We start from the raw sequence: 14290 nt of genomic DNA on the forward strand, positions 1-14290 counted from the left end.
GCCGCGCATGCGCCCCGCACCCGGACCGGGGGCGGGGCCTCAGCGGGGAGGACACGCCCCCTTCTGGTGAGGCCACGCCCACCGCGGTGGTGGCGGGAACCCCGTGGCGGGAACCCAGCCACGCGTGTACCCCCGCCCCGGTCCTGTGTCGGGGTGCCGGTAACTGGGGGTCCCCGGTTAGCCCCGGCCAGGTCACAGCCGCAGCCTTCCAAAGCGCTGCCAGGAGCCAGCAGAGCACCTCTGCCTTCCTGCAAAGGGCTTCGAGGCTTCCCTCAGCGCTGAAGCGAAAGAACTGCACCGGTTTCAGCGAAAACCACACGCTGAGGCTGAGTTGAGCACGTAACACGGGACTTATCTGTGATTACTGGCAGCAGTGACAACGCAGAAATATCCCAAACAGAGGCTTTGGAGCCCTGCAGTGATGGTTATCCTCTGTATTTAGCCAGACACCGGTCGCGCTCAGCGTGACTAGCGAAACAAAAGGGAACTACTGCGAACATCCAAGCGGCTGACAGGCACTAATGAGCTGGAGCATCATCAAAACTTCTTGGCCAGGGCTCTCTGTTAGTGTAAAAAGTGAATCCCTACAGCAGAACAGCTTCTAGCCGTGAACACAACTGAAGGGAAAGCAAACTGTACACAGATAATGTTGTGGGAGCCAAGCAGCAGCAGGAGCCTCCAGGCACATCCATTCACAAAAGGCAGATTTGGGAACTCACCGTCAGCACCTCCTCGTGCTCCGAGCAGCAACCCACGAACCCAGAGCAAACACCTGTGCGAGCAGCATGCTCTCAAGGAACACAGTGCAGTGTCAGCGCCTACAGCGCTGGGGGTTTGGGCCTAGCTGCACACACGTCGTTAAGCCCTTCTCTAAGGTAAGGGCTGGACTTGTCCAGGTGGCAAGGAAAGAGGCCATCAGTCATCTCACCAGGAAAGACTGTGCTTTAGCTCACGCTGAAACGTTTTTATCATCAGGGTAACGCAGGCACAGCTTCTGCAGCGGTTGCTTTGTCACTGCGGTCAGATCACCTCCCCAGACATCACGGAAAAACCTCATGAACCTTTCTGTCTAGATGGGGCCCGGCCTTAATAACATAATTATGCCAATTAGCAGCATGATTTTCTTTTTCACGCTCCCGCCTAAGCGGGCCATGCCAGGAGGCACTGGAGTAGCTCTTTGGCCTTCCGCCAGCCCATGGGCTCCTGCTGAGGCCGGGAGCAGCATCGCTTTTTGGCAGAATCCTCCTGGTGTGAGCGTAGGAGCGCTTCTTACCACCCCAGTGAAATAATTACAGAGCAATGGGACCTCATTGATACAAGAGAGAAATGACCCCTGGAAAAGGTAGGACTCCTTAGGAGCAATGCTGTGCACCCCTGAAGTTGGTAAGCTGAGGACCTCTCCATTTTCTTGTTAATTCTCTTTATTTCCTTCCATAATTTTAAATAAACAAGGAGCTAACATCTATTATTAGGAAAAGATTGAGTTATTCCCCCAAATCTGGGATGTTTCCAAACCAAACGCTGTTTCTGCCTGAGCTGAGTTAAAGCCGCTAAACGACGTGCTTGCCCTTGCAGCTCCATCACTTAAAAAAATCCAATATCCTCCCAAAAAGGACAAGGATATAGATTCCCCACCTTATGGAAAAACCATGAACACTTGCATTATGCCTGCACGTGCTAGCACAAGGGTGCTCATTTTTCAAACAGCTCCAAGAGATCGGCAAAGAAGGGGGAGGAAGGGTGTTGGGGCACATCTTCAGGTCCCCATGTTCCTGGGGAGCACCAGGCTGCCATCGCCGGTTAGCCAGCTGAGCGTGCCTCTGTTTTTACCCTGCAGTCAGAGCTGTGCCCCACGATATTTATCGTTGCCTTTTGCCACGTGTTGGGCTCGGTGAGGAGCCCTGGCTCCCCTGGCACGGTGGGCAGGGGGCCGTCACCTCCAGGTGTCACCGCTCCTTTCCCACAACCAGCTCTGCCTAACCAGGCAGCGTGATGCTAAAAACGGGATGTTCCGAGCAGGTCCCCAGGCTGCTTTATAAATACACGCCAGCACAATTCCCTGCACAAACGGGTTATATATGAACTGCCACAGAGGAGGCTCGCGGATGCCTGCAGTGAGCAGCTGGGCACGCTGTCCCTGCGAGGAAAGCCAGCAGAGCCCGGCGGGGAGCAGAGCCCAGCCAAGCTCACTTCCTCCCCCGGGACACGTTCAGAAGAGGCAGGCTCCTTGACGCGTGATTTTCCCTTCTCTCCAGGGACCTTCCTCACCTCCTCCTCGGTTCAGAAACCAACCCGAAGCCTTGCAGAGCTTCTCACGCAGCTGATCTGCAGAAGGCAGCAGGCAGCGCAGGCACCAACCCCAGGCTTTGCTCAGCGCCTGGCTCTGCTGCGCTGGCATTGCCGTGCCAGTCAGCATCATGCCCGGGCACTTGCCAGGGAGGAGAGCTCAGAACAGAGACCTTGAGGCTGCAGAAGATAGACCAAAACCAGTAAAAGAAAGGCTGTGCTGCACTGCAGCCTGCAGAGAGGATTCCCCGCAGCCTTCCCACCCAGGGCACAGTCCCCTGCTGCAGCCTGGCAGCACGCCTCCTGCCTCGGACACAAAGCCAGGCAAGCCAAGTGCCTCCCCCAGGGAAAAATTCACGGGGAAAACACTCCCCAGCCCTGCCCCCCCTCCGGACATAGCTGGTGCAGCCCCTTCTGCGCTGCGACAGGCTCGTGCTGGCACAGGTCTCTGCAGCTGGAGGTCTCACGACCAGCCCCGAGCAACCCCGGCTGGTTGCAGTGTCAGGACGGAGCTGCTCCATGATCTGCACAGCGCTCTCTTTCTGCGCTGGGAGATCCAGAAAGGAAAGAAGTCAGCATCCCCGAGCCCATCTGAGGTTGCTAAGTGACAGCAGCGCTTGTTTCTATCCCCCCTGTTTACAGTGTGCCCACGCCTGGGAGGAAGGAAGTGAAGACTAAAGGAGGTAAACAGAGCGTATATTGCCAGAACACTCAACAGAAACGGTTGCCAAACGTATACATTATCTGCACGTTGCGGTGACCCTGTGAAACATTTGCTACCCGTCACTTACTCCAGCTGCGGAGCACTTTTACCTGCACAGCATTTCAGGTATGTGCAGCACACGTTAATTTGGCAGTTTTTCAGCTGAAACGCATTTCTCGAGCAGCGTCGCAGGGCTGTCAGTCACTGCAAGGGCAGCTGCAAGGAACTGGGATTTCATCGTTACTTTCTGTCTAATAGATGCCTTTTGTTTTTCCAGCAGGATGTGGCATTACGCAGCAGTTAGGAAGCCCGGCAGAAACGCAGGACTGGACAAAGGAGGGATGAACGCATCCTTTGTGCGGGTGCTGCTGGGGAAGAAGTGAAGCGGGTTAGATAAAATAAAGGGCACACACACTGATCTGTGTCGCTGGAATTGCGTTGAGAATTGGAAACGGAGTTAAAAATAGCCCAAATGCAGCGCTGCTGATCCAGTTGAGAGATCTGCCATTGCTGAGCTAGATGGGATACAGACACCCTTCGGAAAAGAACAAAGTGCTTATCACAAAAAGAGATTTGGGAACGAACTGCGTGGGGGCACAGACTTGTGCACAACTCGAGCTCCAGCCTTGCCTCTGCCACGGAGCAGAGATCACGCGCTGGCCCCGCCGCACCGAGAACACGGCGCCCAGAGCTGCCACAGCTGATCTGCAGCGGGGCCAGCCAGGCCTGAATGCGGGCACTGACACTCACGAGAGCTCTGAGCGCCTGGGGGAGAGCAAAAGCAGTTTAAAAAACAACAGAAAAAAGCATCTGCTCCCTCTGCATAGAAGCAGGCCAGCCAGAGGAGAAAGTAGGGCACATAGTTGTTCCTCTGAACGAAGGAGAACAAGGCAGTGAGCAAGGGACGAGGGATCTGTGCAGGTCGGCTTCCCGAGCAGATCCCCCACCACACTAAATTAAAACAGCCACGAGCTCTGATCCAAAGGCACACTTGCTGTCTGCACAGCTGTGGCAGCGCATCCCGTGCACAACAAACACCTCCTGTCTCCTGCACCGGCTGCGGTCCCCCCCGGCTCGGAGGGTGGGAGCCCTCGGGGGGTCCTCCCCGCGGTCTGCACCCGGCTGGGGACCTGCAAAAGCGACCTGGGTGCTGCTGAACAGGAGGATGAGGGACGGCACGCCAACACCCTGGTGGTGCAACCAGCTCCAAGGCAGCCTGCAGCCCCTCCAGGTGCTCCTGCCTGCAGGTGAGGGCACGGCGGCTCTGCCTGGGGGCAGCGAGAGGCACGGGTGGCTGCAAAACGAGGCTGAGCTGCGCCTGCTGCTGTCCCGAGGCCTCCCAGAGCTGCTTCTGGCTGCTTGGCTGCTGTGCTGGGATGGGGACGGAGATGCTGAGGGCCTGGCTCGCTGAGAGGGGGACATGGTTTAGCAAGGGGGGGCAGGAGGGGGGCTACAGGTCCCAGTTTAGAGCCGTGATGGCTGTAGAGATGTGGAAGAGGGATAGGGGCATAGCGAGGTCCGGTTTTGGGAAGGTGAGTGGAAGGGGCAGTGGGCAGACATGTCCCTAAGGAGTGGAGATGTCCTCACCTTTTGCAGCTTCCTCTGCTCCTCTCACCCAGAGCTCAGCCCTGCCACAGCCCACGGCAGTGTCACCTCCCTGCACAGCCCCCCTGGTGTGCCCCAAGGCAGCGGGGACAGCTCCCACCAGGGGACTGGGGACTCCCATCACTGCTAGGGGGAAATAAGCCTGGCACAGCACTGCAGGCCTCAAGCGTAGCCCTGAGCTTTATTTTTACGGCGCTCAGCCCAATTAAGCACGTCTGCTACCAGCCTCAGGGCAGGACTGGGGTTTTGCACGCGTGCCAGATGCGGAGGAAAGCAGGACCAGAGGGAAGGAGCAGGGAAGGTCAGAGTGACATTTTATCCACAGCAGGAAAGCAGTGAGGACTGACACAAACACGCAGTCCTGCCAGTCCCGGAGCACCCCTCACCACCCCATCGCTGTCCCACGGGCTGCGCAGCCCCCTGCGGTCCCAGCCCCCTGAGAGGCAAACAGCAAGAAGGGACCCTTGCAACGAGCAGGGCCCCAGCACCCCAGGGAACCTCGCTGGGCTCCGTCCCGCTGCAGGGAGCACCTCTCCGTGCCAGCCTCGTCCTCCAGGCACACACCCAGCCCAGAACCGGCCCTCATAGGGTCAGACATCTCAGCCGTGGCACACGCAGGGACTTCTCTTGTTCAAGTTGCATCGAGGCCCCCCTCAGAGGATGGTGACGGCTTGCAGCATGTCCGCCAGCACGTACGAGCTGTCCCAGGGGCGCCCAGGCTGCTGCAGGGCCCCCTCCAGCACCCGGGCGCGTGCCCCAAGCTCCGCGGGGTCGCGCCGCCCCTCGGGGCTGGGCTGGCAGAACAGGATCTCGTTGACCTCCCCGTCGATGCGGCGGGCGTAGAGCAGGGGGAAGACCTCCCTGAGGACAGCCAGGACAGATTCCTTCAAGCGGGCGTCGCGGCACACCAGGTTAAGCACGAAGACCCCTGCAGCAGGGCGAGAGCAGGGTTCAGAAGTCTGCGAGCCCTGAGATCCCCTGCACACCACCCCACCCGCCTCCTCCCTGCACAAACGCAGCTCAGCCAGTGCCACCAGCTCCCTCTCTCACAGCCCCTGGCATCACGACAAGCACCCTTGGCCCAGCTCCACGTCCCTGCCACCGCCTGGGTCGTAGGCAGCCAGGCGATTCATTCCCAGGTACCACCTACACCCTCCGCCTTCCGCAAGCTTTCTTCGCACCCCCGGGGATTTCTCAGCCTGCCTGACCCCGCAGCGCTGCAGCCCATCCACTGCACCTGGTGCTCCCTTTCTCTGTGCCACCACAACGCCCACTAAAACCACCCGGAGCTGAGATCTGCTGGGAGCAGCGGCTTCCACGCATGGCCATGGCCCCTGTTTTAGGATGAGGAAAGGTGGCACTGCCCCGTCACTCAGACCCTGCGCAGGACCAGCCAGCCCGGCCCCGGGGACTGCGGGGGCACCACCAGGGCTCCCCTCGTACCTTCTGGCTTGAGGATGGATTTAACTTTCTGCAGGAAGGGCTTTTCCACAAAGGCTGGGGGCGGGCAGCTCATCCCCACCGTGAGGTCTTTGCTGTCCACGTCAAACATGACGGCGTCGTACTGGGCTGGGGCTGCAAGAGGGAACACAGAGACTCCTTATTCCTCGGGGCAGGGCTGAGCCACGCAGGGTGGGGGAGCAGCGAACAGGGAGGTCAGGACATCCCCTCTACTGTATTTCAGCCATATCTCTCTCATGGGGTTTCTCTGGGAGCTCCGGATGGCCAGTAGAGGATTCGTCAGCCCAGGACCCCTGCCCCAGCACGCCGGGACACTCTGTGACACAGCACCTTCAGCTGCCAGCTTGGCCACGTAGTCCAGGCCATCGGCTACGTGCACCTGCATCCGATCGCCCTGGGAGAAGCCAAACCAGCAGGTGGCCACCTCCAGCATGCAGGGGTCGATCTCCACCACGGCCACGTGGGCTTGCGAGAAGTAGTCGTGGATGAAGAGGGGCAGGCTGCCACCGCCGAGCCCCACCACCAGCACCGCGATCGGGGATCCTGCCGAGAGAGAGAGCGGGTGAGCCGCCAGCACAGCCGCGTTCCTGCCTCCCCTCCCACCCGCCCGCCCCAAACTGCTGCTGGCAGCGCGCTGGGGCTCCACGGCCAGGAACAGCCCTCCCCGCCTCGTCACCTGGGACGGGGTCAGGGCTCCCCAGCAGGCAGAGCCCTGCCACCATGGCTTTGTGGTGCTCGCAGCACAGGTAGCTCTTGTCGATTGCCGTGGGAGGCTCGGCAGGGCCGGCTTTCTTCTTGTCCTTCCTCCGTTTCTTCTGGCCTGAAGGACGAGAAGTAAGGTGAGGCTGGAGGCAGGGGCTCTGACTGGGTACTAACCGACCCAACCCTGTCCCACCACCAACGCAGAGAGCAAAAACGCTCCCGGAATCGTGTTGGGAGAGGGCAGAGCAGGTCCCAGCAGGACTTTTACCTTCCTCCTGCGTACCTGGGGGAGGCGCAGGGGCCAGGAGCCGGGCCTCCGACTGCACCACGTTCCTGTTGCTGAGGAAGACGAGGCGGCGGAAGTAGCAGGCGTCGTCCCCCTTGACGTCCTCCACCACGTACTCCCCGCTCAGGGGGCTGCTGTCGCAGTGCCGCACCGTGCGCACCCCGATGTCCCCTCCCACGGACAGGAAAGGCACCTGCAGGGAGGACGGGGACGCGGGGCAGCATCCAGGCTGTGGGGACGGGCGCTGGCCCTGCCCTGAGCACAGCTGGAGGGCTGGGGTGAAGCAGATGCGCTTGGGGGCAGTGGGATGAGCTGTGGGCAGTGCACGGGACACCAGGCATGGCAGTTTGGTCTCCCTTGGAGCAGAGGAACTCAAGGCTGGCCAAGAGGCTCCTGGCCCCAATTTTGGGGTAGCCAAGCGAGTGGGCTCACCTGCTGCCGGGCAGGGAGACCCGGCGGGGCCAGCTCCATCACCTTCCCCGACAGCTCCGCCTGGATGCTGGCCATGCCCTCGTAGCGCTGCTCCCTGTGCAGGGCCACGGTGACCAGGCGCCCGAAGCCCGCGCTGGCAGCCAGCTGCCTCCGCCCGTCCTCTGTCCCAAAGAGCCACTCGGTTTCTCTGCCCTGCGGGACTGCAGATGGGGGCTGCGGTCAGGAGAGCCCCATGCAGGTGTTGGCCCCTGCTCGACCACCCCGGCCTTCAAGGGAGGAGCTGCGGGGTACAGAGAGGCGTCACGAGGAGGTACCGCTGTGTGACACGGCCTCACACCTACAGCCACGCTCCACAACCGATGATCAAGAGCCAGGACCTTCCCCGATTTGGGCAGGCTCAAGCAGGGGGATGGAAAGGCCACGTTTCATGATAAGGGGGTGTCCGATGGCCTTGCTACTCATATTGCCACAGCCCTGGGCTTTGCAGGCACACAGGGAGCAGACAGCACCTCTGGCAGAGCCTGACGCATCTCTGGAAATACCTGTCCTGATGCAAAGCTGACTAAAACATCAACCAACCCCCCAGAAAAACAAGCCATTTCCCTCTCCAACTCCAACAGGACCAGGACCACTGCTGGTGCAGAAGCTCCTGGGTAGAGTGCTGTCAGGCTGCAGGCAGAACCTGTACTCACTGATGAAGATGGCGAAGCGATTGTCCCGGGAGGGCTTCACCGAGGGGCTGTCGACCACATGCAGCGTGTAGCGAGGCCTCCCGCTGACTTTTTCACACAGATCCAGGGAAAGCTGCTCTCCGCAGGGGGTTTTGCTCAGCTGGCTGCAGAGCAGGGCGTAATGCTGCCTGTCCCTCACCGCCTCCACCAGCCGCTCCGCGCTCTCCATCCGCATCGGCTTGTCCTGCTCCTCGGGGCAGATCTCCAGGATCTGCTGCGCAGAGCCAGGGATCTTCCTGAACTTCGTCATGACGTACACAAAGACGGGCAGGACAAACTGCTGCTTGTCCCCGCTGCCGGCCACCTCGTGGACACGCACCACCCAGCCTTCTTGGGAGAAATATTCCACCGCTTTCTTGAGCACGTGGGCCTGAGCCAAGGAGACGCAGAGGTAGCGCCCTCCTACCTGCAGGACCCGGCTGACCTCGGCAAACATCCTGTCCACCTTGGACAGAGTGGCCTCCTCGTCATCGGTGAGGATGGCATCCAGCGTGCCTTTGTCGAGGACCACCTGGAAGTGGGCGTCAGGGAAGTCCATCTGGAGCACGTCCATCAGCACGTAGCTCATCTTCGGCCTCTTGCTGGCGCTCCGCTCCTGCATCTGATGGATCACAGCATCGCTGATGTCGATGTTGACGATGTCCTCGCACATCCCCGTGTCGTACATCTGCTCGCTCAGCTCTGAGTTCCCACAGCCGACCATGAGAACCTGGGAAGGGGGACAAGAGCAGCCATGGTGGTGAAAACACCCTGAACGTGTGTCCCAAAGCATTTTACAAGCAAACACCACAGGCATCAGCCACGAGCTCAGTGAAAGCTGCACCTGTAACACCTCCAAACCCACCCTCCAAGGCCCTAAAACAATTTTTATAGAGAAAAGTCACCCTAGCACAGAGTGATGAAACTACAGTGCGTAACTATTGGATAATTATCTCTGTGTTTCAGCCCCCCGAGCCTCATCCTAGGGGGACACGTGGGCGCCTCCTGTGCTCTTGCTACAGGGCAGTGGAGGCTTCGCATGTTTTGCACCGGGAGCGGGCACCTCGCGTCCCCTCAGCGAGCCAGTTCTCTGCGTTGCTGCGTTAGGGGAGGGTAAAGCAGGGTTAAAGCTTCCCCAGCCGCATACTCAGAGGCTGGACCAGCACAGCCTTCCAAAGCACGACGCCGGCTGGGCAGGCACCCCAGCCGGGGGGGAGCCACCAGGCGGGGCCAACCCCTGCTCGGCCGCGGGGTGCGGGCGGCGGCGCGCGGGGGCCTCACCTTGTCGCGGGGCCGGACGTACTTTCGCAGGACGGGGCAGAGCTCGGGGAAGGCCCCGTACCACTCGAAGGGCCGCCGGCCGCGCTGCCGGAAGAAGCGATCCCAGTACCGGGCCGAGCCGAACTCGGCGGGGCCGCGGGGCAGCAGCTCCATGGCGGGGCCGGCCTCGAACCCGCGGCCCTTCGCCGCCGCGCTCCCTCTGACGTCATCCCCGCGCGCAGCGCACCCATTTCGCGCGCCGTCCTCGCAGCCGATTGGCTGCCGCCCTCCCCTCGGCCGCTTCCTATTGGCTGAGCGGCCGGAAGCGCGCCAAATTCTCTCGCGTGGTGGCGCGCCGCGGCCACGCCGGGTCGGGAGCGGGAGGGAAGCCCCGGGCGGAGAACCGGGGAGAGGCGAAAAAGGAGCAGGCACGGCTGGGAGGGAGCAGCTTTAATGCGGGCAGGTGAGGTGCCGAGGGAAGGGCCGCAGGGCAGCCCGGGGCCGCTAGCTGGGGCCGGCGGGGAGCTCCGCAGAACTGCTCTGGAGGAAGAAGGCGGAGAGCTCGCTCAGCGCGCGGTAGCGGTGCGAGATGGAGTTCTTCACTGCCTTGGGCAGCTCCGCGTAGCTGGAGGTGGGAGAAAGCAAGGCAGCGTCAGCAGCTGAGGTGCTGCAGGATAACCCGCAGCCCCTGAGAATCCCCCCCTTTGTGTGCAGTCAACTAAGGGGTTGGCAGTGCCACACCTCAGCCAAACCAACAAGGTCCATCCCAAACCAGGATTCCCCATAACCCCATTCAGGTCTAGAATGCTGTTTTCTCCCTGCCACCATTCCTTGGAAGCACATTCCTCTTGACACGGTAACAAAACACGGCCCTGATTTCCTTAAAACTTCCCTAAAGTGCTACAGACAAAAAGTGACTCACGTCAGGTCGTAGCCGTCCGGCTGGAAGCAGGGATCCCAGCCAAAATCTCGAGGGCCTCTGGGCTCCACGATCAGCCCCTGCCACGAGAAAGCCAAAAAGCCCTGTAAGTCGTGGTTCCTCAGCACTCCTTTTGCTTCACTTCAAAACCCCGTTGTCCTTAAGAGAGCTGATAACGTTACAAAAGCTGCATTACGACCCTCCCGCCAATACCTACGTGTGTCTGGCCTTTGAAGAGCTTCACAGGCTCCTCTGGGTTTCCAGTGCTGAATGCAAAGGTGCAAAGAGCGTAGGCAGATTTGTCTTCAAACCCAGCCAGCAGCTTGTACAGGCCTGAGCAACGGAGAGAGAGGGTCCTGGTGTCAGGGCGATTCCAGCAGCGCCAGACACCCACCTAGAGAGGGCTCCTGGCAGCTTCTATGGTCACACGGACCAGAGAGGGGTATGACTGCAAACAAAGCTAACAAAACTTTGGTATGAAATGACAAATGGATGCTCATGATGCCGTTAAAGAAGCCAGAAGTCACAGTTCTGCCAGGACCCCTCCATGAAAGACAAGGAAGTCCCATGGGGCAGCTATGTGGGAACCCAGCGATGCAGGGATGGCGCTGAAGCTCCTGGGGGAAACCACGAGCAGTGAAGGACACGGGACGGGCTCAAAGAGAGAGCACAATGGGACGGACAGAAAAGGAGCCAGCTATGAAGTGCACAGCCAGGTGGGGAGACAACACGCTCAGCAGCACCCAGCACAGGCTGGGATTTGATCCCCATGGCTGCACAGCTGCATTTGTCCCCAGGAGCCCAAGTTACCCACAGAGCAGAGCACAAGAGGCAGTACCTTCTGGTTTGAGCTTCTCCAGGAACCATTTTCTGAAGGAGAAAAAAAGAGGAGATAACTTTTTGATATTAATACTCAGAAATAAAGGCGTCCTTGAGGCACTGTCATCTATGTTTTCATAGCTCTTTGAATCCCTCCGAAACATACTGTCAAATCACCTCATTCTGGGCTATTTACCTAGCTCTTAAGCTAAATAGGACACAGCAAAAGCAACAGTATTTAATTAACTGCTGTACTAAGGTCAAAGTAAAGAACTCAGTTCCCACTCACGAGCACAAACAAGCTGAAGTACATTCCTCGATTCAACTTGTTCGTGTTTGACACCCAGTTCTAGCGTGCACATAACTAGATAAAGCTTTGATGCCTCTGCTTAGCTCAGCAGAGCCTGGAAGAGGGCAGTGCAGACTGAAGGGAAGGACACAGACCAGTAATCACCTCCCTGAACCTACTGCTCCTGCTGCATGGAGCATCAGTCCCCAGTGAAGCGCATCCCACCAAGCTGCGCTCCTCACTCTAAACAAGAGCTGAAGGAAGTTCCCACTACTTACATGTACGGCCCTGGAAGCCCCCCCAGGGCATTGAAGCACAAGCAGGTATCCTCTACTATAACGGGTCCCCGAACCTACAGCAAAAGCCCAAGATGGAAACATTAGAGCTAGAGGAAAGTACTGCCTCCAAACTTATTTTCTTACTCAACCCAGTTGTTGTGCTTCCAGGATAGCAGGGACATTACAAAAACCCAGCAGCCACCTCAGTGAGGCTCTTCACCAGACAGACAAGACCAAAGCCATGCCCTCCCAGCAGGCAGGAGGGAGGGAAGAGTGGCAGGGAAGACCTCTGGGGGGGGGGGGGGGCGGGGGAGCAGAAATGAGCAGAGCTGCAGTTCTGCCCTTATGGGGAGCAGCAACGGTGGGATGGGAAGAGAGAATGCTGAGGCCAGGAAGGTAAAGCTGTGCTTTGTGTGAGCCCCAGTCTTCACACATTTATCTTTTAAAACGAGTATCCCAGAGGCAGCTTTAGAAGGTGAATGTGAGGAGCTCCAGCTGATGGAAAACTCAAAGTCCCACAATTGTCAGGACTGGCCTGAGGGGCCTGTCATGTCCCTCGCTGCTGAGGACACACGAGAGGCCCTCACACCGTGCACACCCGAGGCCGGAGGAGCACCAGCAGGGCTTCCCCAGCACCGGGGCAGCTCACGGCCCGGCTGGCCGGGACAAACACCCAGCACCCGGCAGAGGGAGGCACACGGGGCGGCGGCGACCTGCCGGGCGGCTTCGCGGCACTTCTGCACGGAGATCTCGTCGGGCTCCCCCTGGTACTCGGGCACTGCGGGGACACGGAGCGGGGGCGCTGAGGAAGAGGAGGACGAGGACGGGGCCGCGCCCCCTCACCCCCCTCACAACTCACGGTCGATCTTCTTGGCCACCAGCGCGTACGGAGAGGAGTCCCCGAGGATCTGCACGACCTGCGGGAGGCAGGCGGCGGGCAGCCCGTCAGCGCCGGGACCGGTACCGGGGCTAGGCCCAAAACCAGACCTGAGGCCTAGGCCCGGGCCCGGGCCCGGGCCCGGGCCGCGCGTTGCTAGGCAACCGCCCCCCCCCCCCCCCCACCTCCTCCAGCTTCTTGGCGTTGCCCGTCACGAACACCACGCTCCGCCGGGCCGGCGCCGCCATGTTGCCCCGCGCCTGCGCGCCCAGCAGCCAATCAGCGGCTCCCTCTCCATCGCCCCTAGCAACGACCAGCCAATGATCACCTCCGGGGTTTGCTTGGTGGCTGCGCGTGCGCGGCGTAGTCTCGCGAGAGTTGCGCTGGGAGGGGGAAGGTCGCCATGGCGACCGCGGGGCGATGGCGGCCTCGCTTCAGCCGGGCCGGGCCCGGTTCCCCGGGGGGAGGCGGCCGCTCCCCGCCCCGCTCCCGCCTCGCCCCGGCTTCGGGCAGGCCCCGAGGTTCCCTCGGGGGCCGAAGGAGGCGCTGCGGCTTTGGCCGAGGCTCCCCGCCCCGCTGCGGCCTTGTGCCAGGGCCGTAGCGCTGTGGCGACGGTTCGCCCCGCGGGAGGGAGCTCGGGGCGCGGCTCGGCTCGCACCCGCGGGGCCGTTGGCAAAAACAGGGGGAGCCGGAGCCGAGGTCACAAGGCGCTGGGCCGACTGCTCGCGATTTGTACGGAAACAAATCGGTCACCTCGTGTCTGCCCCGCGGACACCGCTGTGTGTGTGCAGGGCCCTGGCAGAGGAGCTGAGCCCTGCAGGAAAGGGGCAGTGAAGCCTGGCACTGCCCTGGGAACAACCCCACAGCGGCACCCAGCCCCCCTCTCCCATTTGTTCCTGTTTTCCAACAGGGTTCCTGAAGGGAAACATTCCCCCTAGCCAGAGCAGCGCCTGGAGACAGGAGCATGGAGACCTGTCCTCACCTGCCTCAACGTGCAGCCAACCTGCAGCCCCCAGCCTGTGGGCACAGGGACCCCAGGGTTCCTTCACACCAGTGAGCCTGGGAAGAAGCAGCCTGCAGGAGGAACATACAATGCCAGCCAAATTGGCATGCCATTCCCTGTGAAAGGCGATCGTGAGGAAAACAGCAGCTAGGGAGGAGATCTGTCATCAAGGAGGAAATGGGTAAAACAGACCCTGCACCCGGGTGATGGAGTTGTTTTTGTTGTGAAATCTCCTTCATAACATCTAAGTGAAATCCAACCCCAAAGCACTCAGACAGCTTCTCCCCAGCACTGCTGGGAATGACAGCCCCTCCCAGTCACTACACTTCCCTACACAGTCCACAGTGGGACTACAAGGGCAGCACTATAAAGACCAAGGCACTGTTAAGGAACACATAGAGGCCTGCTCTGTAACATACCTGAGACCAGCTATCATAATGGTATCTTCAGCCGTTAAAAAAAAATCCCTAAATCTTGCTCAATTAATTGTATTACTGTTAAAAATTACTTCCAGGACTATTGATTTACTGCTACAGCTCTTGGTTCCGTTCCCCAGCCAAAGCTGGTCTCGAGACTGTCTGTGCTCAGGACAACGCTGGCATTCAGTGACTCAAACCCAAAACCTAATCCTGGCAATCCAGAGGAGAGTCCTGAGGACTG

General features: G+C 60.0%; 2 protein-coding genes across 2 annotated transcripts; both read right to left on the reverse strand.

The window, feature by feature from the left end:
• Window positions 1-4758: 4758 nt before the first annotated feature.
• On the reverse strand, window positions 4759-9808 carry EEF1AKNMT (eEF1A lysine and N-terminal methyltransferase). The gene is made up of 8 exons (XM_035333275.1): window positions 9467-9808; window positions 8168-8915; window positions 7476-7675; window positions 7041-7236; window positions 6732-6875; window positions 6386-6598; window positions 6038-6169; window positions 4759-5522 (listed from the first exon to the last, which is right to left on the reverse strand). Exons 1-8 carry the CDS (start codon window positions 9617-9619, stop codon window positions 5248-5250), a joined length of 2061 nt encoding a protein of 686 aa, XP_035189166.1. The 5' UTR covers window positions 9620-9808; the 3' UTR covers window positions 4759-5247.
• A 72-nt stretch (window positions 9809-9880) lies between these two features.
• ITPA (inosine triphosphatase) lies at window positions 9881-12943 on the reverse strand. Its single transcript, XM_035333277.1, has 8 exons — window positions 12813-12943; window positions 12610-12667; window positions 12464-12528; window positions 11751-11824; window positions 11203-11234; window positions 10582-10697; window positions 10368-10444; window positions 9881-10070 (listed from the first exon to the last, which is right to left on the reverse strand). The coding sequence occupies exons 1-8, from the start codon at window positions 12873-12875 to the stop codon at window positions 9950-9952; spliced, it is 606 nt and encodes a 201-aa protein (XP_035189168.1). The 5' UTR covers window positions 12876-12943; the 3' UTR covers window positions 9881-9949.
• Between the last annotated feature and the right edge of the window lie 1347 nt (window positions 12944-14290).

This window comes from Oxyura jamaicensis, chromosome 8 (genome assembly GCF_011077185.1).
Source record: "Oxyura jamaicensis isolate SHBP4307 breed ruddy duck chromosome 8, BPBGC_Ojam_1.0, whole genome shotgun sequence".
Classification (NCBI taxonomy): Eukaryota; Metazoa; Chordata; class Aves; order Anseriformes; family Anatidae; genus Oxyura; species Oxyura jamaicensis.

Bases quoted from the DNA above. Each gene is read 5' to 3' on its own strand.
- ITPA (XM_035333277.1), bottom strand. From the start codon at position 12,875: ATGGCGGCGCCGGCCCGGCGGAGCGTGGTGTTCGTGACGGGCAACGCC. The intron at 12,668-12,812 runs GTGGGGGGGGGG...TGCCTCCCGCAG, and splicing joins ACGCCAAGAAGCTGGAGGAG to GTCGTGCAGATCCTCGGGGA. The intron at 11,235-11,750 runs GTAAGTAGTGGG...TTTCTCCTTCAG, and splicing joins GGGCTTCCAGGGCCGTACAT to AAAATGGTTCCTGGAGAAGC.
- EEF1AKNMT (XM_035333275.1), bottom strand. From the start codon at position 9,619: ATGGAGCTGCTGCCCCGCGGCCCCGCCGAGTTCGGCTCGGCCCGGTAC. The intron at 8,916-9,466 runs GTGAGGCCCCCG...CCCCCTTCCCAG, and splicing joins ACGTCCGGCCCCGCGACAAG to GTTCTCATGGTCGGCTGTGG. The intron at 6,876-7,040 runs GTACGCAGGAGG...CTCGTCCTTCAG, and splicing joins GGCCCCTGCGCCTCCCCCAG to GCCAGAAGAAACGGAGGAAG.